General features: G+C 35.8%; 1 protein-coding gene across 1 annotated transcript; it reads left to right on the plus strand.

The window, feature by feature from the left end:
- Positions 1-6,726: 6,726 nt before the first annotated feature.
- On the plus strand, positions 6,727-23,861 carry LOC146135168 (DBH-like monooxygenase protein 1 homolog). Its single transcript, XM_083395696.1, has 15 exons — positions 6,727-6,783; positions 8,037-8,147; positions 9,112-9,270; positions 11,128-11,212; positions 14,168-14,349; positions 15,113-15,190; positions 15,390-15,500; positions 15,882-15,984; positions 16,513-16,682; positions 17,704-17,798; positions 19,440-19,596; positions 20,630-20,760; positions 21,423-21,519; positions 22,568-22,669; positions 23,616-23,861. The coding sequence occupies exons 2-15, from the start codon at positions 8,037-8,039 to the stop codon at positions 23,859-23,861; spliced, it is 1,827 nt and encodes a 608-aa protein (XP_083251822.1). The 5' UTR covers positions 6,727-6,783.
- The last annotated feature ends 332 nt before the right edge of the window (positions 23,862-24,193 follow it).

Genomic DNA, 24,193 nt, shown 5'->3' on the forward strand with positions numbered 1-24,193 from the left:
ATTTGTTTAAATTTTAATTTTTCAGGTCAAAATTTCCTATTTTTTAGGTCAAAAAATATTCGCTCTATTGATGAGATACCTGATTGTATTTTTAAGTAACAATGTTGTTTGTATTTTTATGCAGTTGAAACCGAGCTGTGGAAAAGAATAAAAAAAGAAATACCCTGCTTAAAGTTCAAGAAAATTGTCGACTTGCCATTACATGTGTACAAATCCCAGGTAAATTGTTTTTTATAAAAACCCTGATTTTCGTAGCAGTGTGTTTGTTAAATAAAACATGCACAAACATATGTGTGTTAACGATTGTGATTTAACACTGAAAGCCAACGCAAACTTACCGAATCTGGCGACCAATGATGCAAACAGGGCAGTTGTTGTTCTAGCCTACCTTGCGGTCGAGTTATGTTGATTGCTAAGATATAAATGTACGTTTTTGTAAAATGTGTGCTACGAATTTGCTTTGCCGTGGCCACGAGCTGATAAAGTTTGAATATTACTGCTCTAATTGAATGATGCACACACACATATGTGGTAAACAACTGAGATCTAGCCCTTGAAGTCGCTCTGCGATAGACGATTACGGTTACGTATCATTAGTACACCGAAAGCCACCGCAGACTCACCTAATCTGTCGATCAATTATGCAAGCAAGGCAGGCTAGAAAAACAACTATTCTGCTGTAAGGTATGAACTCACGATCTCGGTTATACCGGGACCGTCCTTCAAAACCAACTGTGCTACACAGGCTTAGAGGGGAGCAAGTCGAGAAACAACCATATCGCCAATTCTTGCTGTTTTTCTAGTCTGCCTTGCTCGCATCATCAATCGACAGACTCGGTTAGTCTGCGATGGCTTTCGGGTGTAGCACTGTTGTAAAGTTTTTAGTCGCTAAGCAGGCCAATATCACATAAACTCAACGTCGTAACAGAAAATGCTTCAACTAATACACAGGATACATATTCCCAAAATTGTTGAGGGCTAAAGAAGCTTGGAGGAATCCTCATACGAGATAAAATTCCATACGCTCGTTTATAGTTACAGAAGAAGGGCGTATCTTTATGGAATCCAAAACCATTGGCAGCAGGTTTCTGCTTGTCGATCACTGTTCCGCTGACGCGTATATTAACAATAAAACTCAAATTTAAAAAGCCTGAGTAAAATCAGGATCAAACATTTTTTTAAAAAGGAATATATATTTCGCCTATACTGGCATCGTCAGTTATTATAAGTAAAATACATAATATACAAAGCCAAATAATAATAAAATTAATAAAAAGGTCACCAAATTAAGGAATCAGTATAGGTTTAAGTAAAAAAGTTTAAAAACAAAAACATCAGACTGTCAGAAGAAAACTATCTAATGCGAAGCAGCATCTATGTTTACTTATAGGAACTGACCATGCCAGTATAGGCGAAATATATATTCCTTTTTAAAAAAATTCTGAACCTGATTTTACGCTGGTTTTTAAACTTTGAGTTTTATTGTTTGTAGTTACAGAAGGAAATATCCTGTGATATCGAATTGGAGCCAATATCGATAACAAGTTGTGTTAAGTATGAGCGTCCGATGCCTAATCGACGTGGATGCATTTAATTTTAAGCCACGGGTTGTTATTTAACGCAGTGGATTTTACCTGAAAAGTTTAGAAAAAATACAATCAATTTACAAGTAAATGAAACAAAAAATAAGAAAAGTCTAATTTTTCCTGTTTTTCTATTGGTTAGCCGGTTTCTAATATTTGCAAATCGGATTATTACCGATTGCTGACCATCCAAGAAATGGGGGGAGTTTACATGGATCTAGACGTGATAACAGCCAAGTCGTACGACCCCATTCGAATCCACCCGTTTACAATGGGAAGGTAAGGAAAATGTAAGCAGTATTGCCTTGTCCATATTTGGTTTACATTTGGTTATCTCGAGCAAAACCAGTTGATAAAACTAGTTTTTCTAGAAAAATAGCAAGACTGGTGTCCATTCTACGTCGAACTACAGCTTCCAGCCATGATCGTACCGAGTTATGCGGATAAATTCTACAATCTACAGCATTATCTTAATATTTCTTTAAAACGTTCAAAATGTTATTAACTTCTGTATGGGCTCTGATATTCATTCTTGTCTAACTGCAACCTCCTGCCATTATCGTACGAGTTATTCAATAGGTTTTATGAATCCTACAACCTCCTGCCATTATCGTACCAGTTATTCAATAGGTTTTATGAATCCTACAACCTCCTGCCATTATCGTACCAGTTATTTGATCAATAAATTCTACAACCTCCAGTCATTTTTGTACGAGTCTTAAGACGTAATTTTTTACTAAATTTGCATACTTCTGTATGGGCCTTGATATTCATTCTACGTCTAACTACAACCTCCAGTCATTATCGTACACGTTATTTGTAAGGTAAACTCCAACGTTTTGCTGCAGATCAGTAAGAAAGGCAGTGAGCAGTGGAATTCTGTTGGCACAAGCTCACGCCAATTTCACAGCCGCCTGGCTCGACAAATACCACGACGTAAACCCCTCAAAATGCCCCCCTAAGGCGATTAAAACCCCGTACAGACTCTACAGCACAGGAAATCCTATGCACATTGAGAAGCTCAGCATGAACCGACCTAATCCTTTCATTGACGGAGGCACAGCCACCACATCCTCCAACTTCGACATCTCTGACAACTACTTCCTCCACATTCATCCCTCGCATCGGAAGACCTCGACAGAGGTCTTAGAAGCAGATGAGGATGAGATCCGCATCATGGATAACGTCTACGGAGCTGCTGCCCGTGCTGCCTTGTTTGGGTCCCAGGACTTTGTGTTTTTGAAAGGGGAGGAAACTAGGGAACGGACGAAGCCCAAGAAACTGACAAAATACTTGGACTGAAAGCTGTGGGTGTTTGGTCATTGAACATGTCTTGTCTAGAAAACGTTTTATTTTGGTGCACATCTGGAAAACTCGTTTTCGAATTAAATTTGACGTCTTAGAACGTCTTGAGACGATTTTGGAAATACAAGAAAATTATGAATATTGTGTGGTCTTACACCAACCCCATTAACCAGTGTTGTAAACGGCTTTCAGCCATAAAACCTTTGGAATAAAGCACATTTCGGAATAACACCAAAATACGACTAATACCTAATAGTCGTAGTAACGTCTAAATCGAAATATGTTCTAAATCTGTCGGAATAAGACCTAAAATGTAACGTATTTGCCAACGTCTTTCAACCCTAAACCGCCGGGAGGAGGTTAAACACAGTTAATACTTTTAACCTCCACCAGCCACGTTTTCCTATGCGTTTTTGCGATTTTCGCGAAAGGCATATCGCGCTTAAAAAATCCTATAAGTTGCTTGAGGATGGGGGCAGAGAACTACTCAACTACTATACCAGTGGTCGGCAAACTTTTTTTGTTGCGGCCCAAAATACTCTTTTCAGAGCTACTGAAGGCCCACTACATAAACCACTACGAAACAGTTGCGGGTTGAGGATATTTAATTTGAAGGTTAAACATTACACGGCGCCTTGATGCCCAAAACAGTGCCATGTCATACTGTAAAACATCATCTAGATAAACATAATATACATAATGTAAAACATAATAAAGAAAGGTAATACGCGCGAAGCGCGAAACAAAATTTCGTTTATATATGGTTAAAGTTGTCAAAAAATATAGTTCGGCTCTTAGCGCCACATTTGACAAGTAGGCCGTTGGGCTTTCCAAGCTGAGCCAATCTAAAAATTCTATGCCACACCAACTTGTAAAATAAAGTGCAATGAATGTACGACTATCACGCAGCCCACAACTGCATGAAAACACTAAACTATCCTAAAGTAACTCGCGGACCACTAAAAATGGCTCTGCGGCTCACATTTGGGCCGCGACGCACAGTTCGATCACTGTACTAAACTAAGCTGTAAATAGCATTACTTCGAAACTACTTTGCTGTACTGTATTTTTATGTTATCTGCAAGTTTATTGGCTAACTTGTTTGGTTGGCTGTAAAATATACAAACTAATAATACGGTTCTATATTATTTTTTAATTATAAGACAGAACTTTAGCTAAGAAACACAAAAACATCAGAACTCATAACCCTTAATAACGTTATAAATAATATTAAAAACCGTTTCCAGGCCAATACAACATTTTAACTAACCCCATCCCTAGGTACATCACTGGTTTTCTTGACTTGACTTATATTTTGGACAAATATTTTGACTTGACTTGAATATCTTGAACACTGAAGTCCATTAAAAGCATTTTACTATAACGTTCGAAAAAAAAGTTTTTTTTTTATTGTTAAAATCTGTATTTCTCAACTGGTGGGTCGCCTTTCATTTGGTTGAATCGACGACTGTATTATTTCACATCGTCAATTTTATTTATGATTTTTGTAGAATTTGTAGAAAACTGTGCGAAAAACGTGAAAATACTGACATTTTTCATTAAATGAAATCAATTAAAATCAAGCATAGAAGCACAAGCGCGAATTCTACTTTGACCTGATGAAGCACGGTTTGCGAAAGTTTGTCGAAAATCCAATACAATTCTTTATATAGTGCCACCTGATAACCTTATTTAAAATTAGACAAAGACGGGGATTGCTATAATGTTTTATTATGTACTTCTCGAGCCTGTTGCGGTAAAGCTCTTGTGGAAGTTGTAATACAATTCCATTGATAAACTTTTGTTGTTTTTAAGGCCGGTCCGTGATAAACTTACAGTCTTTTTTAGAGATAATGCTTTACTTATAGAACTACAAAGTTCGAAAATTCATTTCCATGGTCTGAATTATTTTCCACTCATCGTATTATTGCTGTGATTTCGCGCACCAGCTCTAATGAGCACAGGACGATGTGTGTTTTTACTTTGTGTATCGTATCTAAGTTGTCACCTTTATTAAATATTCTATTTACTCCAAATAAAGTTTGATATTGAAAACTACAGTTTTTGTTGATTTTAAGGAATCATGTAACTAATTGTTTCTCAACCCTTTTTCGCGATGACCCAAAGCTAAAGCGTATAAGTACAAATACAAAGCTTTTACTGGACGTTTGGTTAGCGAACAAAGCATTTGAAATTAGCATACTGATAGCATTATCAGTGCAAATTTAATTTTTCTGAGCTTCTTAATTTTTTTTTTTGGCATATTTGATAAAACATTTAAAAATCTAGTTTTAGCAAACAATTGCGTACAGCGTCAGAAATAGTGGTTGGTTTCACTTTCACGTAACAGTAATTCTTGACTAGAAAGTTTTTTCAGACAATAAAAAAACAAAATACTTTTATGACCGAGTTGACCTTTTGTCATAAAACTGCTATTTTTAAAGGGCAACAGTAAAATTGACAATTTTGCATTTACGGTGTGTTTAGGTGCAGGAAATACAACTCTAGCACAATTGGTTCCAAACTAAAAGGACACTCACGGCAATTAGGACGAAGAATTTATTTTAAATGTTTAGTTTAGTGTTAAAAATATTTTTTTTTCAATTATTTAGGGCTATCAAAGATATATGTGCTTTAAAGGTTGACTTTTTAAAAGACGTAAAGAAATTTAGAAAAAAAATTTATTTTAGATATAGCTGTCGCCATTCAAATAGTTAGCCGCAAAAACATTTACAAAAACCAAATCACATGCCTTAAATCAGAATCACGTGCCTTATGAGACCATGAAGGACGAATCACCATCTAAATACGGAAGCTGAGTAACCTTATCACACTACCAACACAACTTTCAGTGGAAAGCACGTGATGATTGCAGTTGATCAAACAATGGGTTACGACTCGCGCAAGCGGCAAATGATTAATTTGCGGCGGTTCTGACGTTATATAATGCAGGAATACGTCAAAATCCTAGTAAACTAGGTTTTATAGCATTTGGAACGTAGAGGGTCCGGAATTTATACAACACTTTGTCAGGCTCATCTAGTTGTATGTAGTGTTGTAATGACTTTAAGTGCTAAATTGATTTTGATCAATTCTTGTCTTTTGGTTAAACTTACTTGGCGTAACTTCATTATGTCTTTTAATCAAATGATTTTGAACTTGGTGTTCCAATAGAATACATTTCCGAAACTATTGTGGCATTTAATTATGCATAAAACAATTATCTTGCTAATCGTTTTTAGTAGTGGATATGTTTATTAATATAAATCAAAAACAGCTCCTCTGGTAATTTTATTTCTAAACTGTTTTGGGGAATTTTATTGTTTTGGGGAAATTTATTACTATGCCTGGTAGCAACAGTTTATATATGTTTAATAATGCTCGAAATGTAATAAGTTTGTCATTTTTTTATATAATTGTTGACCTTAAAAAACAGAATGGATTAACTTGGACTTCTAGAACAGTGATTTTGACTGGCACATTACTAAGCAATTGTTGACATTCACTTTATTAAAGTATATGGGATTTTATTCGTTTGTGTGCAAACATAATCTGGCCAAATCAATTTAACAAACAAAATACCCGTCTTTGTGTCGATCGTAAAGAAACAAGAATTGTTTCGATATGTATGTCTAGACGTATCCTACAATTTGTGGCCAGTCAATAATTCACCACAGGTCAGCCCTTGTATTAATGCAAATAAATATTTTCTTTTTTGCGTAAAGCCGGTTTAATCAAAAACTTTAAAATGTTTAAAAACGGTTTCTTGTCGTTTTTGCTGCTTTGTGTTCTTGCAATGGCGCAAAGTCAAGATCTCCCGCACAAAGTTTTCTTGGATCCAAACGGTGTCTTTCAGTTGTCTTGGGACTTCGATGAAACCCACATCACTTTTGAGGTTGGTAGCAAACGCTTGGAATTTGGGCAACTTTTAATGTCTAGTAAATGCCATATTCTGTTCCGATGCTTTTAATGTTTAATGAAAAATATCCTTTTTTGTTTTTTTTCAGTAGAGGATTAGTTTTGACGGATGGAGTTTTATCGTCGACACGTTGTTTTTTCGTGACAACCCTGGGCCATTTTGACTGGGGCTATTTCATTACCTTGCGGTTAAATTACGTTAGGTTATATTTGATTACTAACCATTCAAATATTTCTGCAATCTACAGTTGTTTGATCGTAATTTTGCGCCTCATAGATCTGACTGGTTCCTTTTAGAACAAACAGCTTTGGTCTTTTTTTATTACATTTTTTATCGCTTCGATTTATTGACGATTTTTGTTTCCAATTGGGAAAATCGCATCCACAAGCATGACGTAACAAAAAGAATATGAAACTAAATAAAGTAAGCAATATATAAAGTGCAAAATGTTTCCAAATAAATTTCCTTGGGTAATAAGAAGATTATTTACCTTGATATTACCTTCCTATTTTTTAATAAATTTCCTTTCGATTTAGGAATGGCAGCTCTGAATCGCAAATTATGGCTTAAGCTATATATTAATTAGTATTGGATACCAGCCTAGTATCCTGCCGATACCAAGAGTAGCGATACCAACACTTGGCGTCATATATCGTCTACGATCCAATATTAACTTTTCACTAGCAGCCTGATGCGGTGTTTCTTAATCAAGTGAATGGTTCACGCCAGGGTGAATAAAGTTTTTGCTGGGGTGAACCAACCAAAAGGGGTGAATAAGGGTGAACCGTCAGAAATGGATGATAGCTTGCGAAACAACCAAAGTCTTTTTGTGCTGTTATATATAGACGAGATAGTTTTATCATATCATGAGACAAAGGTGAATGAAATCTGAAGATAGATGCTAGGGGTGAACAAAACTTCTAAAACTTTTAGAAGCGCTGGCCTAATGCATAATGTTTTTTTTCAGTACCTTACTTGCCACTATGTTATCACCGAAAAACTTACAATGGTGAAAAGGGGAAATTGTTTTCACTAAAAAATTAAATAAAGTAAATGTGCGTTACAAACATAACATTTACAAATTGTAGCTGAAGCGTATTAGGTTTAAAATACGGTTATAGCAAAGATTCGGTATGGCTAAACAAACATTGTATATTTTGAAAAATAACCACCTATATTTAATCCGGCCCGCAACTTGTTTACCGCGAAGTTAAGAGTTTACTTTGCAGATGGAAGTGCAAACAACAGGATGGGTCGGCATGGGATTTTCGCAAGGCAGTGGAATGACAAATGCCGACATCTACGCCGGATGGGTCAAAAACGGAACAGCCTATATCACTGTAAGTTAGTGTTGGTAACAAGTCATTTTGGAATGACTGAAGTCCCAGTCGAGACATTTGTAAAATAATTGAAGTCCAAATCAAGTCTTTTTGAATATATAACAAGAAGTCCAAGTAATGTCATAATTAAAGGAAGTCAACTCCAACGGTAAACTATTAAAATTGGTAATTTGTCCAATTATAAGAAACACCTCAACAAAAAATTACACAAAACGCAACATTGAGCAATCTTATTGTTTTGCATGCATAAAATTGAGATAAATGACCCAATTTTGCGCTGTGCAGGAAAATATAAAGCAACCTTTTGCTTTCAACAAACGACAATATATAAATGGTATACAGTTTTACATTTGTACAACGAAAGTAAGTCATTAAAAACAAATATAATAAAAAGTCGCCCCTTTGACGTCTCAGAGATCACCGAAGGTCATGAGTTCGAACCTCACTGCAGGCTAGTTGTATTTCTAGCCTGACTGCATAAATAAGTCCGACTGATTCGGTAGTCTGTGATGGCTGACGGTCTAGTATGATACGTAAACTGTTGTCATTGGTCAAAAAAAGCTAGATCACAGTTGTCGTATCCCTATATATGTATATCCTTCATTATTTCACACGTTCTGATAAATCATTTTAACATATTTGCATTTGAACCTTAAAAAACAAATCCTGGATCTTGCTAAAATACAATACCCTGCTGCGTAGTAACAGCTCACACTGCCATGTATTTACAAACCCTTTTAAACAACATGTTAAACGATGTCATGTTTTGCCTTAAGTAGCCAATTTGTTCTTTAACTTTTTTACTGAGCGAAAAACTTTTGCTTTTAAATGATAGTGGACTTTATTAAACATTTAAAACAAGTAGGTCGCCATTTCGTCAAACAATAATTACTCCACCATTTAAATCTGAAGTCATACAATCTGCTAACTGTACAACGTCAGCCAAATTATTTACTTGCTCTAGGATCGCCATGGTCCTTCAGCGGGACAAGGATTTCCTCCGATCGACGTTGAACAGAATGTTGATCTCGTGAGTGGAAGTGAAAACAACGGAACAACAACCATAAGGTTCTCACGATTGCTGGCCGGTTGTGACGAGGAAGGCATGGATAAGGAAATCACCGTAAGTTGAATGGTGGCTTTGGGGTAGGGGTGCGCAACCTACGACCCGCGAGCCGAATTCCGTTACTAAATAAGCAATAGGCCAATTCTAATATTTTCTGGCCATTTCAATAGGTGAATGCGCTTTTAGCCTAAAGGACTAATGTCTACCTTGTATTTGAACTATTAACAAAGGAAGTTTCGCGAACTCTTTGTATCTGAATGCATAAATGTCAATGAAAAATTTATAACGACCCGCAGAAACGTTTTTAAGGTTGATTTTGGTCCGCGACTAGGAAAAGGTTGCCCACCCTTGCTTTAGGGAATAGGCTTGGGGTTAATTTGGTAATCCACTGTAAGTTGGGGGTGATTTATTAAAATGGAGATTATTTTGGAAATTACAGTTGGATGGGATTATATTGCCAAATCACAGTAGGTTAACCCTAAGTTGTGGGACATTTCAGAGAAATTACCGTTAGTTTGGGGTCATTTTTTTGAATGTACGTTAATTGGGCGTAATTCAGGGAAATCACAATTTGTGGGGGGTAATTAGAGAATAAAACCGTAAGTTGGGGGTGATTCGGCGAAATTGCCGTACGTTGGGGGTGGCTTTGGGGAATAACCGCTGGTTAGAGTTAATTTGGAAAAAAATTACCTTGAACTGGAGTTGGTTTTGAAAATCACAGTTGGATGTAAGTGCTTTTGGTAAATCACTTACAGTTGGTTGGAGTGATTTCGGGAAATCATCGTAAGTTCCGTAAGTTGGGAGTAATCTCGTTTATTGTAAACGTTACAGTTAACAACTCAGCAAAATTACAAGCAAGAGTGTCGCGAACTATTTATAATTTCTGTAGGGTGCCGCAAGCAAAAAAAAAGTTGGGAACCACCGACTTACCTAATTTAACTTTTAACTTTAACCCAGTGGTTCTCAACCGGGGTTCCGCGGCGTCCTGGTGTGTCATTTCTAATGCTTAAGGTATTTGAGAATTTTTAAGAATCTGATTTTTGCTCGTATGGTAAGCTTCTTGATTATTGTGTACGATTAGAGACCATTAAGTCAAATGACATTTTCCTACATGTTTTAAGTTAATTGTGTTGTTCCAGTTCCATTTATAGTGACATTTCAGTAAAATACTTCACTAAAATTTTAGTCGGGGTTTATTTTTTGAGGGGTGCCGCAAGCCTTAAAAGGGCAAGAATCAGTGCTTTAACCGATTGTAACAAAACTGTTTGCATTGTGACCTAAAAATCACGTGGTGTTTAAGTAGGGACGCGTGATCAATGTGTAACTTGTGTAGGCAAGCGCGTAAACCACACATTACGCACAAATAAAGATAAACACACACACAATAAGTACGTGGCAACCACAGGACACCGCCCAGAAAACACACTGTTTGCGCGACTTGTATTTGACACCAAACTAAAACCTTATTGCACAGGTAGCAGCTTTAAAATCGACAATTTTCTATTTGTTGTGATTTTGTGCATCCTTCAGAATAGGTTAAAACAAAAATTGGTCGGCGGAAAAAAATTAACAGACAACCAAAGCTATAGGGTGAACTATATTTGATGAGGGGAGAATATTATTAAAACAAAACTCGACAACAAGTTTTCAACAAAACAAGAGAACAAAAAAATGTCGGGAAAACTAAAATCCACAAATTATAAAACGCCATAAATGTGTTTTTCTTTTGCAATACAAAAAAACGTGTTGATATTCTACCCAGATATTTAGCAGTGGCATTGCTTTTTCTTTATTTGTGCTCACAGCTGAATTTTTTTTAATTATTGGTTAAAAAACTTATTTTGTTGTTTTACTCACAGTTTCTAAAGAAAAATATTCTCTAATTGTTTATAATTATTTATTGTTTCTTTCCAGGGCGACACGATGTCTATTATTTATGCATGGAACGACCAAGATCCAGCAGGAGACGATTTAAGTGGTTATCATGGGCTTAACAGAGGTAACGTTGCTAATCGATTAAATATTTAAATTGCATTCTTTCTGTTAACCAAGCCCTTTTCAGTGTAGGTGTTTTAGTACGAATCTAATCGTGTAAGCATTCTATTACTCGCGGTCAAACGTCAAAGTTCATCATGGGGTTAAAACAGGTGGGGCCTACACTTGGTAATCGACTAAAAAATTCGAATTGGATTATTTCTGTTAGCCAAGCCCTTTTCAGTGTAAGTGTTTATTACCGGTACTAACTTAATCGTGTAAGCATTCTATTACTCACGGTAAAAGTTTACTGAGTTATCATGGGGTTAAAACAGGTGGGGCCTAGACTTGGTAATCGACTAGACCAGGGGTCGGCAACCTACGGCCCGCGGGCCGGATCAGGCCCGCCGATGTAATTCATCCGGCCCGCCGCCTCTTTGACAAATTGGACACAAATCAATTTCACATACATTTTAACAACTTAAGTTCAAAAAATTTTCGCGCGAAGCGCGAATCATCATCCTACATCCGGTTTGTTTACGTTTTGATGCTGTCTTTTCAACTAGATTTCGCACTTCATTACCCTTGCGTCGTGAAAGGCTGCTAAGTGCGACGCGGACAAACGGAAAACATATTCACAAATATTTTTTAATATATATTTTTTTATTTTCGGCAATGTAATGAAAACTTGCAAGAATTTTAAAAGAAATGCCGCTACACCAAAAAAAAATCGCGCTCGCTTCGCTCGCCAAGTGTGCCCTCGCTTAAAAATGTTAACAAACACTAAGCTGGATTAACTTTCAATGTTATGGCGTTCCCTCAAAGTAGTTTTATTATACTTTTCATTAGTAGCATGGATGACGACGTGTGGACTCGAATTTCAAACCAAACAAACGCAAAAAAGACTCGAGACCCGCCTGATTTACAGTTGTTCTAACATTTTAATAACACAATTCCTAATATACACTTTGTGCGGCCCGCAGAGACCTTTCTGAGTTTGGTTTTGGCCCGCAACTGGAAAAAGGTTTCCGACCTCTGGACTAGACATTCGAATTGGATTCTATCTGTTAACTGAGCCCTTTTCAGTGTGTTTATTACTAACTTAACCGTGTAAGCGTTCTTTTATTCGCGGTCAAAGGTTACGGAGCAAATGGCGCCTTGACATTGTGGTTTTCCTTGCGGCTGTTGGTGACTGGTGTTACTAGTAACTATCTTTCGCAGTAGGATCTCGCTTTTTTTAATTACTAAGTGTTTTGCAACGATGTTTAACCTTTTTCATTGTCGTGTTAAATTTTATTTGTTCTGCGAACAAAAACATGCACATAATATCCTAAAACAGCGCGCGTAATCAGTCGGTGTGGACAAGCGTGACACTATTGTTGCGTCATACACTTGTGGGTATCAGTGCGGTGGGTGAATCTGCGCGGGGGGGATGGATCACAAAATAAGGTCGTTGTAGTAAACGGTAAAAGTAAAAGTCTGTAGTACTATTAGTTGTAGTAATAAGTAGTAGTGGTGGAAGAACATGACTGGACGACAAGCCAACGTGAAAAATGAGACAAAAGGCGCGCGTTCATTCGACAATTCAGTAACTTACACTTAAATTAGATATGAATCCGCTTGAGAAGGCCATTGTGTCATTAATAAATTGTTACTGTACTCTGATCAAGACTTCAGTGTCAGGTCGAATTTACTAGTTTTTATTTTTTGTGCCACCGCCGGATATCATTTGTAATTTTTAAATTCACCGAAATGTTTGGCAAAGTTTTAGGATTATTTCACAATTACGACTTTACCTGGAATAATCTTCGACAGGATTAATTTATCATTTTTAAGCAAGGAAATATTTTAAACTTTTAAAGGATGCATTTAATTTACGGGTGAATTGTACTTTCCTTTGAAAGATTTTAAAAAGGAAAATTTGAAAATAATTAAATAACAATTTGCCATTTGTAAAATTGATTTTTAAGATTTAGTTTTCTTAAGTTTGAAATGTAAAGAGATTTAAATTAACTCAAATGGCGCAAAACTTTTAAGGTTTAGCAAAATGTTGTTAACAGATGTCGGGCTATTGGTATCTCAATCCAAACGATATCTGATGTTTCTAATCATCACATTTGGTACAAAACAAAGTTTTGAAAATGTCGTTCGTAGTACTGCACTTCCACATAGAATTTTCTATATTAAAAACATAAAAACCGTGTTCAATATGCGATCTAAAACGTACACTTAACCTGTACGAGAAGGTTTTTAAAACGTCCAAAATACTTTTATTTCACCATGCAACCAATAAAACATTATTCTGCTGAATCCCGATGAAAAGGACGATTCTGTTTTTTTCTCGGGTCTTTAACACTGTATAGATAAGTATATCCAGGCAAGCGTTTCTCTTTATAACTCGTTGAGCCTTTATCGTTAACAAAAATTGTATTTCAAAGGCACCACAACCTAATTCTGCTCAATCCCAAATCCCAAAAGATTCTGTTTTTCTCAGGTTTTTAACACTGATATGCGTAAACTTCGTAATCAGATAAACATAGCCAGGCAACCGTATCTCTTTAGAACTCGTTTGAATGAGCAGAACTCGTTGTGCCTTTGAGCTGAGCTGGGCTGGGCTGGGCTGGGCTGGGCTGGGCTGGGCTGGGCTGGGCTGGGCTGGGCTGGGCTGGGCTGGGCTGGGCTGGGCTGGGCTGGGCTGGGCTGGGCTGGGCTGGGCTGGGCTGGGCTGGGCTGGGCTGAGCTGAGCTGAGCTGGGCTGGGCTGGGCTGGGCGTGAAATAGTTTTCACTACAGCGCTGAGCTGAGCTGGGCGTAAAAATGGCTTCAAAATGTAACGTTTTTCTATGGCTGCACGGGCTTGAGTTTGGCAAAGTATTAAAAGCCCGAACAATTGAATTTAAATACAAATTACGCTTTGTTCAGCTCATTGCAGCTGTATAGTGCAAACTGGCCTTCATCGTTACAAAAATTGATTTTCAAAGGCACCAAACAACTAATTCTGCTTGATCCCAACGGGAAAGATGATTCTGTTTTACCTCCTGGAGAAACTCACCAAAGTTTCGATCTCCTGAACGATAACTTTCTCGTGCCGGCGGTGGACAGCTACTACAACTGTAGGATGTTCAAGATGCCAGAACTGGACACAAAACACCACCTTGTTAAGGTAGAACTTTTAAGCAGCCTTTTTAAGTACACCATGAATTTTGCAGATAGGACAAGCTTTTGCATCATTCTGCAAAGTTATGATGCAAGTAACCCTTGGGAAATTTTAGTTTATTCGAAAACTTGTTCAAAATATATTCATGAAGATGGGGCAAAGCGTTTAAAAAATTGTGCTTATCTGCTGGAAATAAGGTTCTTTTTGACTAAACGTTTAATTTAGAAGGATATGTGAAGATTAGAGCTCACCATCAATAGTCCTACATAACTCAAAATATCTGAATAATTAATATTCTAGAGGACTGACGTTACCACACGCGCTCGCTGTAGCCCATGGTTAAATTAAAACTATGCAAATTACTTTCCATTAAACATAAAATCCATTAAACTAAAAAAATATTTTGGAAAAACTAAATGATTCATATCCAATACAGTGTTATTTTATAAATTAGCATATATTTAAAACATACCAAAAATATCTATCAAAGGAAATAATAAATAATCAAACCATTATCTTTTATCGTTTATTGAGCATATTTAATGCTTTTTCAAAGTGAAGCGTTTTATTTGTTGTTTAAAAAAATCAAAATTTATTAACAGTAAACAACGCGTAATTCGCTCCAGAAACATGGCATTGTATATGAGGTCACTAATCTCTTGTTGACCAGCGTATACACTTAGGAAGGTCAGAGTGTATGTTACGGTTTACAAACAAAATATCGATCCAACTGAAAATTACTTAAACGAATATACTTCTTCTTTTCTAGATTGAGCCAGTGATTCAGCCAGGAAACGAACTTCCAGTTCACCATATGCTCCTCTACCAGTGTGCTTTCCCGGATGCAGTTGTGAGTTATTTAAACTTATTTGGCAGCAATGTTATAACGCCCTAAATTATTTGAACAGTTATTTAACTCGGACTATCGGCTAACGCAATAATCACAAACGTTTTTTTAATAATTCATTTTCCTTAACCGAGAACTCTCTGCCTGAATGTTTAATTGATTTGCTATAAAGCGCGAAATATCAGATGTTTTTGCGCAGAATGAAACTGCAATTGGAACGGACACACAATGCTACGGTTCCAACATGCCTGGGAGCTTCGCAAATGCTGTTTGTACTTTTGTCATTCACGCGTGGGCCATTGGAGGAACGGTAAGTCAAACGAATTTTCTTGAAAATACCAGTATTGAATGACCAATGACTTATGACTTCACATAAGTGCTCTTAAGTAACTGTTTTTTAACTGAATTGACTTAACTTAAGTTTTTTGGATAAACTGACTTGCCATGATTCAAGTGTTTTAATAAATGATTTTGTTTTTAATAAATGAATTTTTTTTTCTTACTTATAGTAAACAAATAAAAATCTTACATCTTTTAAAGGCATATTATTATAAGTTCCTTGACAAGTCATATAGATTGGTGCTTTTCCTTCCCAGTACTTTTTGCTTATGTTGAAATTTAAAATTCCCATTTGTTGCGTAGTCGTTTGTCATTGTCCTCGTTTGTTACATAACAGTCTGTCATCAAACAGGCGTTCTACTACCCAAACCACGTCGGTCTGCCGCTTGGAACGACAAATTCGCCCAAGTACGTTGTCCTCGAAACGCACTACGACAACCCATTAATTAAACCGGGTAAGTTTTCACTTTTTACCCCTGTCATTTGGTAGAATATTGTCGTAAAGGGAATAAAAGTAAGCCTTATCAAAACGAAGTTAATCTGCTGAAGCATCTTTTAATTATAGCTACAAAGTTGTTACTATCCTTCTACTATCAAAACAAAACAGGATTTTGTATCAGATTTATAAACCTGGGTAGGTAGGTATCTTGAAAAGTCTGTTTTCAGGTACTTCTGGTTTTAAAACGCCATGTTTTCGTACATATAGAGACATTAAACACTTCGCAATCAATTTGTTTAGTTATTAGTTATAATTTTACAAAACTTGAGTAAATTTCGCGAAAAGCGTTGCATAGCTTTTATCTTAAAAGCCAAAGTACTTGACTTGTTATTTTAATAAGCTGGACGTGGACTAGATCTAGACTCGTTTGAACCTAAAATAAACATTATTTAATTGATTCCTCCGCCAGAGCAGAGACTTAAAAACAATCAATTTCAACAACCTACCCCTTACAAACTGACTGACCTGTAACCTACCCTTGCAGATATAATCGACTCTTCGGGACTACGTTTGACCTATACGCCAAATCTACGTAAATACGATGCTGGTGTAATGGGGGTTGGTCACGCGGTAACTGGTTTCACCGATATCATTCCACCTGGTCTTAACTCCTTCCTTGACTACGGCGACTGCTCGGCGCAATGCTTGACTGCGGTAAGTTGGTGTAAAGAGGCAGGATTGCCAGATAAAAAAATAAAAAAGCCAAATTAACCTCAACAAAAGCCAAAAAAAGTCAAATCAACTACAAACTCTAACAAGGCTATGTTTTTCCTTTAATTAATAAAAAATGCAATAAGTTGTCATTGGTCATGCTGGTACATTGAATTTCTCTTTTTGTGGCAAATTTTCTCAATTTTTTCTCTTTTTTTAAATTTTTCTTGGGATTTTTTTCTCTTTTTGTAGGTTTTTCCTAGCAATTTTTCTCTTTTAGTGATTTTTTTAGACAATTTTATCTCTTCTCAACATAACACTTATGACATTTTTGAATAAAACAAAAATATACCCAAAAAGCCAAAAAAAAAATCCTAGGTTAAAAAAAAGCCTAAATTTAAAAATTTGGCCTTAAAAACTCCTAACTGGCAACCCTGTAAAGCGTTTGAACAAAACGCTTTTTAATGTCAGGGTAAATGTCGCTATCGAGGAACAAACCCTATCGATACCATTGCTGCAGCAAAATAATTGTGTGCATATAGATAACACTGCAGTGTTTCGCAATCTGTGGTGATCAGGGATAACCGATAATATCGGATCGGTGCCGATACTCGATGCAGTCTGGTAGTGCGTATACTTGTCCGATACTAGGGTGGTATCGGTGCCGATTTGAAAACAAATTTACTAAAGGTATAACTTAACCTGCTTAACCCTATAAAGTAAATTGTGGCCTAAAAGCCTAGAAAGAATATTTCAGGGCGTTTTGATTTCATCTATTTTACTTGTTTAAGCATTCTAATCGCGTCGCTATTATTGAATCGGATCGCGATACTTATTGTCCAAAATATCGGTATCGTAATGAAATGAACGATACTTTTTGTCTAAAGTATCGGTATCAGAATAAAATGTAGTTGAATACACGACGGCGTTTCACTTGTTACGCGTAGACAACTATCTTTACAAATTTAATTACATCATGTTGTTTAAATCAAGCAAACCTCTGTTGAAACCGTTGCTTATACAGGGTATGGATTCGGACCAAGTTAACGGAATCACGGTGTTTGCTGTTCTTCTGCACAGCCATTTGCTCGGGAGGGGGCTCACCTTAAAGCACGTTCGGTGAGCACTTGGCAGTGTTGTAATGGCTTAAGTCATTGGCTTGACTTGAGTGCATTTAATCCACTGTTTTCAAATGACTTGACTTAAGTCTTTTGGAAAAATGGCTTGATTGGGACTTTAGTCGTTTCGTCAAATAACTTGGGATTAAATAAAGTTTTTTTTTATTAAAGCTTATCTCAAGTTTTGCACATTAAACACTTTTAGTGCTGTATATTGCGTTTTTTTAAAATTAAATTGTTGCTGCTAAACGGACAATTTTACCAATTTCAATAGTTTAACTGTTTATTTTTAAGTAAATGACATGACTTGAACTTGACTTGCTCTCCTAATGACTTAGACAGGGACTTGACTGGTTATTTTGGTTATAAAAAGGGACTTGACTTGGACGTAAGTTATTTTTCAAATGACTTGAATAGGACAGCAATTTTAATACGACTTGTGTACTACACTGGCATTTAGTAAGCGATTTTGTTATGCTTAATACGTAAAAGGTGTTCATCAAAGAAAACTTAGAAAAGTACATTTAATCTTCAACCGGACATTTTTCAAAATGTTTTAGAAAAAAATATAATTTAATTCACGAAAAAAGTGTTAAGAACTAGGGGTTTTTCTCATCCCGCACATATATCAGTCTAAACAGATTCTAAACCATAATATTAGAGTTTTCGGCATTATAACCACATCTTGTGCTGCATTTTAGTTATGGCTATAGCATGGAAAACTAATATTTTAGGTAGGCTTAAAGCTAAAGATTAGGACATTATACCAACAAGAAACATCTTGTGCTGCATTTTAGTTATGGCTATAGCACGGAAAACTAATATTTTAGGTAGGCTTAAAGCTAAAGATTAGGACATTATACCAACAAGAAACATCTTGTGCTGCATTTTAGTTATGGCTATAGCACGGAAAACTAATATTTTAGGTAGGCTTAAAGCTAAAGATTAGGACATTATACCAATAAGAAACAAATCGTGAAAATTTTCCGCAATACATTTATCACTCTTTGAGATAGGTTTATCTACAAAAATCCAGGAATTAACCGCTTCTTTTCAGTTTACTTTAAATGTATTTGTTGATAAAATAACTATGCAACAAAACTGGGCCTTTATAAATTGTCGTAGGTCTACAGTTTAAAATTTCATCATAATTTAGTTTTAAAATAAATTTGACAAAATTTTAACTGTACTTTAAACGTTTAATCTTCATTAAGGAAATATGCCGCGGGGCGAATTAATTGACCCGGCGGGCCGTATCTGACCAGCAGAGGACAGTAGTTTGGTTGTTGTTGTTTCGTGTGAGCCAAGATTTTCCAGTATTTCGGGCGATTTTGGGGCAGATTTTGGCCAGCCAGTTTATTGTTTGGTCGTCCAAAGTCCTCAATCATTCACTTCATGCGGTGCCCTTAGTATTGGGCAGTCCTCAATGACGTGATCTACGGTTTGTTCTTCGGCACCGCATTCACATTTTCCTGTATTTGTTCATTGTTGAGCTAAATCGCCCTACACCTGTTCCCAACCGGTTGAGCTTTACCCATGAAGTTCTAGGTAGTGACATTCCCATGGAAGTTTGGTGACCCTTGGATTAGATATAAACCAAACTTTAAGGTTTCGCAAAGACCATACTGCAAATTTGTTTCAGAAACGGAACCGAGTTGGCTCCGTTGGCCAAGGATCAGAGTTACGACTTCAACTACCAAGAAACCCGGACTCTGCGCGATGAAAGGAGAGTGGAAAGAGGAGACGCAATGCAAGTTGTGTGCAACTACCACTCACTAGATAAAACCGAAATCACAGTGGTAAGATGCAGTGTTGTAATGCCTTAAGTCAATGATTTGACTTAAGTGCACCAAGTCACTGTTTTCGAATGACTTGGCTTGGTCTTTGGGACGTAAATGACTGGACTTGGACGTATGTCATTTTGTCACATATTTATGTGTTTCTCATTAAAATTTATCTAAGTTTTGCACATCAAACAACTCTATTGCTATAATGCCTTTATCAATTTTAATAGTTTCACAGTTAACTTTTAAGTCAATCACATGACTTCTTGAAATTGACTTGCTCTCATAATGACTTGACTGGGACTTTACTTGGGCAACCAATGAAATAGACTGGGAATTGACTTGTTATTTTTGCGAAAGCCTTGACTTGGACTTGAGTTATTTACAAATGACTAGACTGGGATCTAAGTCATTTCAAAATGACTTGTTAGCAACATTTGTAATACGTATAAACGCTTTCGAAAAAGTAAAAAAATAGAGTCCTAATCAGTTTTGTAAGATTTAAGTCACTGTTTTTAAATGACTTGACTTAACCTAAGTCGTTTTGGTAAAAGTACGTTGAAAAGGCTTTTCATTTAAAGAAAAATACGAAAAAACTAAATTAGGATAACCTTAATTTTCGCTAAAGTTAGAAAGTAGGCATAATGCAAAACAATTAGCGGTATTGTTTTTTTAGACAAAATATCGCGTTTGCTTGCTTTTATTTAGTTTCAAAACTACAAACGTCAACTTTTCTGCAAATGCATTTATGTATAAACTGCAATTTTTAAAGCTAAATTTTGAACTAATAAAGGAAACCCCTTGGTTTTTGTGTCCTTTTTAAGTGAAAATATTAGGTGTTTGTTGAGGTTGTAGTTAAATAACACCAGTAATTGTCTTTTCTGATCAAACTAAATTCGGAACCATTGGAGTTGCTTTTGAAATGCTTTGGTCGACATTTTTCATTTTTTAGTTGAAACTTCTTTATTTTTGATGATTATTTTAGTTAAAACCGACTACTTGTACTTTTTTATTTTGTTTAATTGTTTTAAATCTGTATAATTTGCAGGGTGGCTTGAGCACTACACAAGAGATGTGCTACGCCTTCGTCTATTATTATCCGTCTCTTTCGCTTGGCGTTTGCGAGACTTCGCCAGAATTCCAAACATTCATGGCCTACCTTGGATTTATTTCCTACGAGTAAGTTAATCATGATTATGCACTTAACTGGCCTAAAGAGGTTTTAAGATTTCAACTATTTTATCTGTAAAATAACAATAGTTGCCAAACACAAAGACCGTTTTATATTACAAGAGGTCGGTTCATTAGGTACCTCAACACTACTTTATCGAATAGTATGTAAACAGCAAATTTAAATGTTCGTATCCTTGTTTTAACAAAGTTTAATTTGTTTATGATGTTTTTTGCCGTTGCAAAATATTTTATTTTTGGAATCGTAGTCGTACGGCTTGTACAGAGCATCGGTCTTGTTTTTTAAAAAAAAAAACCTTTTGATTTAGTCATATCGGTTAGAAGAATAAGTTAAAATATTTACAGTATTGAAAATGAAACGAAGAGAAAAAAATATCAATTGACCAGAAAGTTCAATTGACCAGAAAGACCTTATGCAACAAAATACTTGATTTTTGGCGAAACGATTGTGTTTTAAACAGCTAGCTCACTAAATGTTACTAATTTGAAAATGTGAAGAATTGGCTAGTCAGCGGAGAAATGAGCACCAGTACAACATTATTTCCCCGCAATTGAAAAAGCACAATAAAAAACGACAACTAGTGTAAAGAATTCAAAAGCTCGCCTTTTATTGCTGTTTCTCAATGTTTGCTATATTTTTGTTATTGTAGAGTAAGTAGCGGTGGAATCTACAACGATATCAGCGATGTTCTTGTTTTGGAACCGGAAGAATATGCAAACAAAACCGGAATGCAGATACTAAACGAGGTTAAACATATTTGAAAACTATAAAAAAAATAGGCCTTCTGTAAACAACGTCTGGAAAATCTCTTTCAATTTAATTAAAATATTTTACTATTATATTACTGCAAACAAATTACAAACACATTTAAACGCATTAAGTTGAAGTTTTTCAAGATCTGCTCGACTGCTGTTAAATTACTGCGCATTTTTCAGAGGTAAATTTAAATGGACTTTCTAGCTTTAAACAATACTAGAGCGCTTACAACAGAACACCTGTACTCCATTAACTTTTCTTTTAAAGAGTTCGTTTTATTTTAGTTAAAATATTGAACTTGTTGTAAACAGGTTATTTAAAACGTTATTTTTAAAAAAGTCAATTCAGTTATTTATAAAGCACCTTTAGTGTAACTTTATATTTTTTTGTTAAATAACAAGTCCAATAATTAGAGCAAGCCAACACCAAGCCACGTTCTTCTCATAAAAATAAAATATTTAATAAAAATGTCAAACTCTTCCGATTATGAAGCACAACTGAACTTAAATATTACAAAAAACAACAACATATAGCGAGCAAATGTTTTTTGTGCAAAAATGAAATAAAATAACTAAATTTCCAAAAATATTCTCAATGAAATCACTTCGTTTTAACCCAAGTTGTCTACCAAAAGACGCAGATAACGTCAAGTCAGTTGTCCAGATGACGTAAATCCAGTGATGCCATTTAAAAACAGTTGCTTAAGTGCACTTAAGCCAAGTTGTGATTACAACACTGCTTGACACTTATCTTCAACTTTAAGCCTATTGATAAATAGAAATCTCTCTTCTGGTGTAAACGAAGTATAAACCGACGTTTCGGCAGCAGATACCAGCTGACCTCATCAGCGTTAATTTTTATTATTAAACCTGATGAGGTCAGCTGGTATTTACTGCCGAAACGTCGGTTTATACTTCGTTTACACAAGAAGAGCGATTTCTATCTATTGATATGTTGCCTGGTGAAGCTAACTCTATTTTAAGCCTATTACATCATATGTAACCAAACCAACACTTTTATTCTAACTTTTTGCTTCAGCGCACTTGGAACGAGGCGAACGGAAAGCAATTCAGCGACGATTTGAAAATGATGAAAAGAACTCAAAACTGCCTAGAATTGCCGTTTAACCAACCGCCAGGGGTAAGTAAAGTTACAGCGTTGAGGGCAAAATATGCTGCTTTTAAAACTAACAGATCAAATCCAACGGATTTCAAATGTGAGATCTAGGTTGCGTTAAAAATAAATTATTGCGTTATTTTGTGTTTTGTCAAAATAGTTTCACTAGTAATTGCTATATTTCCCGTAGTAAAAACTTGTCTTTAAAACTCTTTTAGTTAGAATATCCATTTAATAATTAGATTTAAATTTTCGCTTCCTTGGAACGCTTTTGATAAAACTTCTTGTGAACGGTTGGAATACAACAAATAGCGAATGTTTTTTTTGCATTGAACGAAGTTGATGTGCTCTGTCTAAATTTCGTTTCTTGTGATATTACAGTAAACTATGCCAACAACTGATGTAAAGCGATATAGCAGAGCGTGCTAAACACGTCAACAGCTAGCAGGTTGCGACAAAGAGGTCTAACAACGTCATATATTCACACAAAAGTAAAAACAAAGTACACAACACTAGGGCAGGGGTTTTTAAACTGGTATCCGTGAACTTGTTTAGGTGGTCCATGAAGGCCTAATGAAAATTTAATTTTATATCTGAAAAGTAATCAATTTTTAAAGCAAACAGTTTAATGAAAAATGCAACGATTTTGCACTGAATGTATTTAGACTAATTTTTAAATTCGCGGCCCGTAATAAGCAGATTTATGAATTCTGTTTGTATTGTCACGTCAATATATGACGTCATCTCTAAACCCACTTAAAGCAAAAAAAAAATTAAGAGGTGCGCGGTAAAAAAAGTTTAGGAAGAACTGCACTAGAGCAAACTGAACCTAACTAAAAATGAATTTCTCCACACTAAAAAATAGTTTCTCTATAAACGAAATGAAGCACTAGATAAAATTTTAAGCATTTCACAAATCATATTTTCTGTGAATCAAAGTTGTAAACGTTGGTTTTATTTTTGTGAGCAGGTTGACTTTTACCACCCTGCACTAGTAATCGACCATCCCTATGTCGACCAACCAGCAAATTGCTCCCAACCAGAATCAACCAGCAGCCAACCAGATGCAACCAGTCAACAAGATGCAACCAGCAGCCAACCAGAAGAAACCAGCACATTGGGTGAAGTTATTGAAACCACCAGTGATGCCTCAATTCTTGGTTGTCAAACGTTTTTTGTTGTGGGTATGGCTTTGGCAAGTCTTCTTTATTACTGAGTCGCTTACATTCACGTTAGACCAAAATGATTATCCTGAATATTATATAAGTTTCCATTCACGTTTGCTTAACTAATTAACCATAGGATATCATTGTATTGACCAACTAAACATAATTACATATACTTCGCAATTGTAACTTCACTTTTATGCATGATTATTTTCGTACAAAAGCAACTAGCACGTTTAGCGATGACACATAAACCAGTTCTAAATACCCAAACAAGAGTAGTCTAAGGCCATCTACAATTAAGGGGGAAAAAGCCAAAATATCAATTAAGGCAGACAACAACGTTTCATTTTTTCTGCTAATTTGCCAAGATTGGCAATGT

Source organism: Ascidiella aspersa, chromosome 8 (assembly GCF_963924565.1).
Source record: "Ascidiella aspersa chromosome 8, kaAscAspe10.2, whole genome shotgun sequence".
NCBI classification, from domain to species: Eukaryota; Metazoa; Chordata; class Ascidiacea; order Phlebobranchia; family Ascidiidae; genus Ascidiella; species Ascidiella aspersa.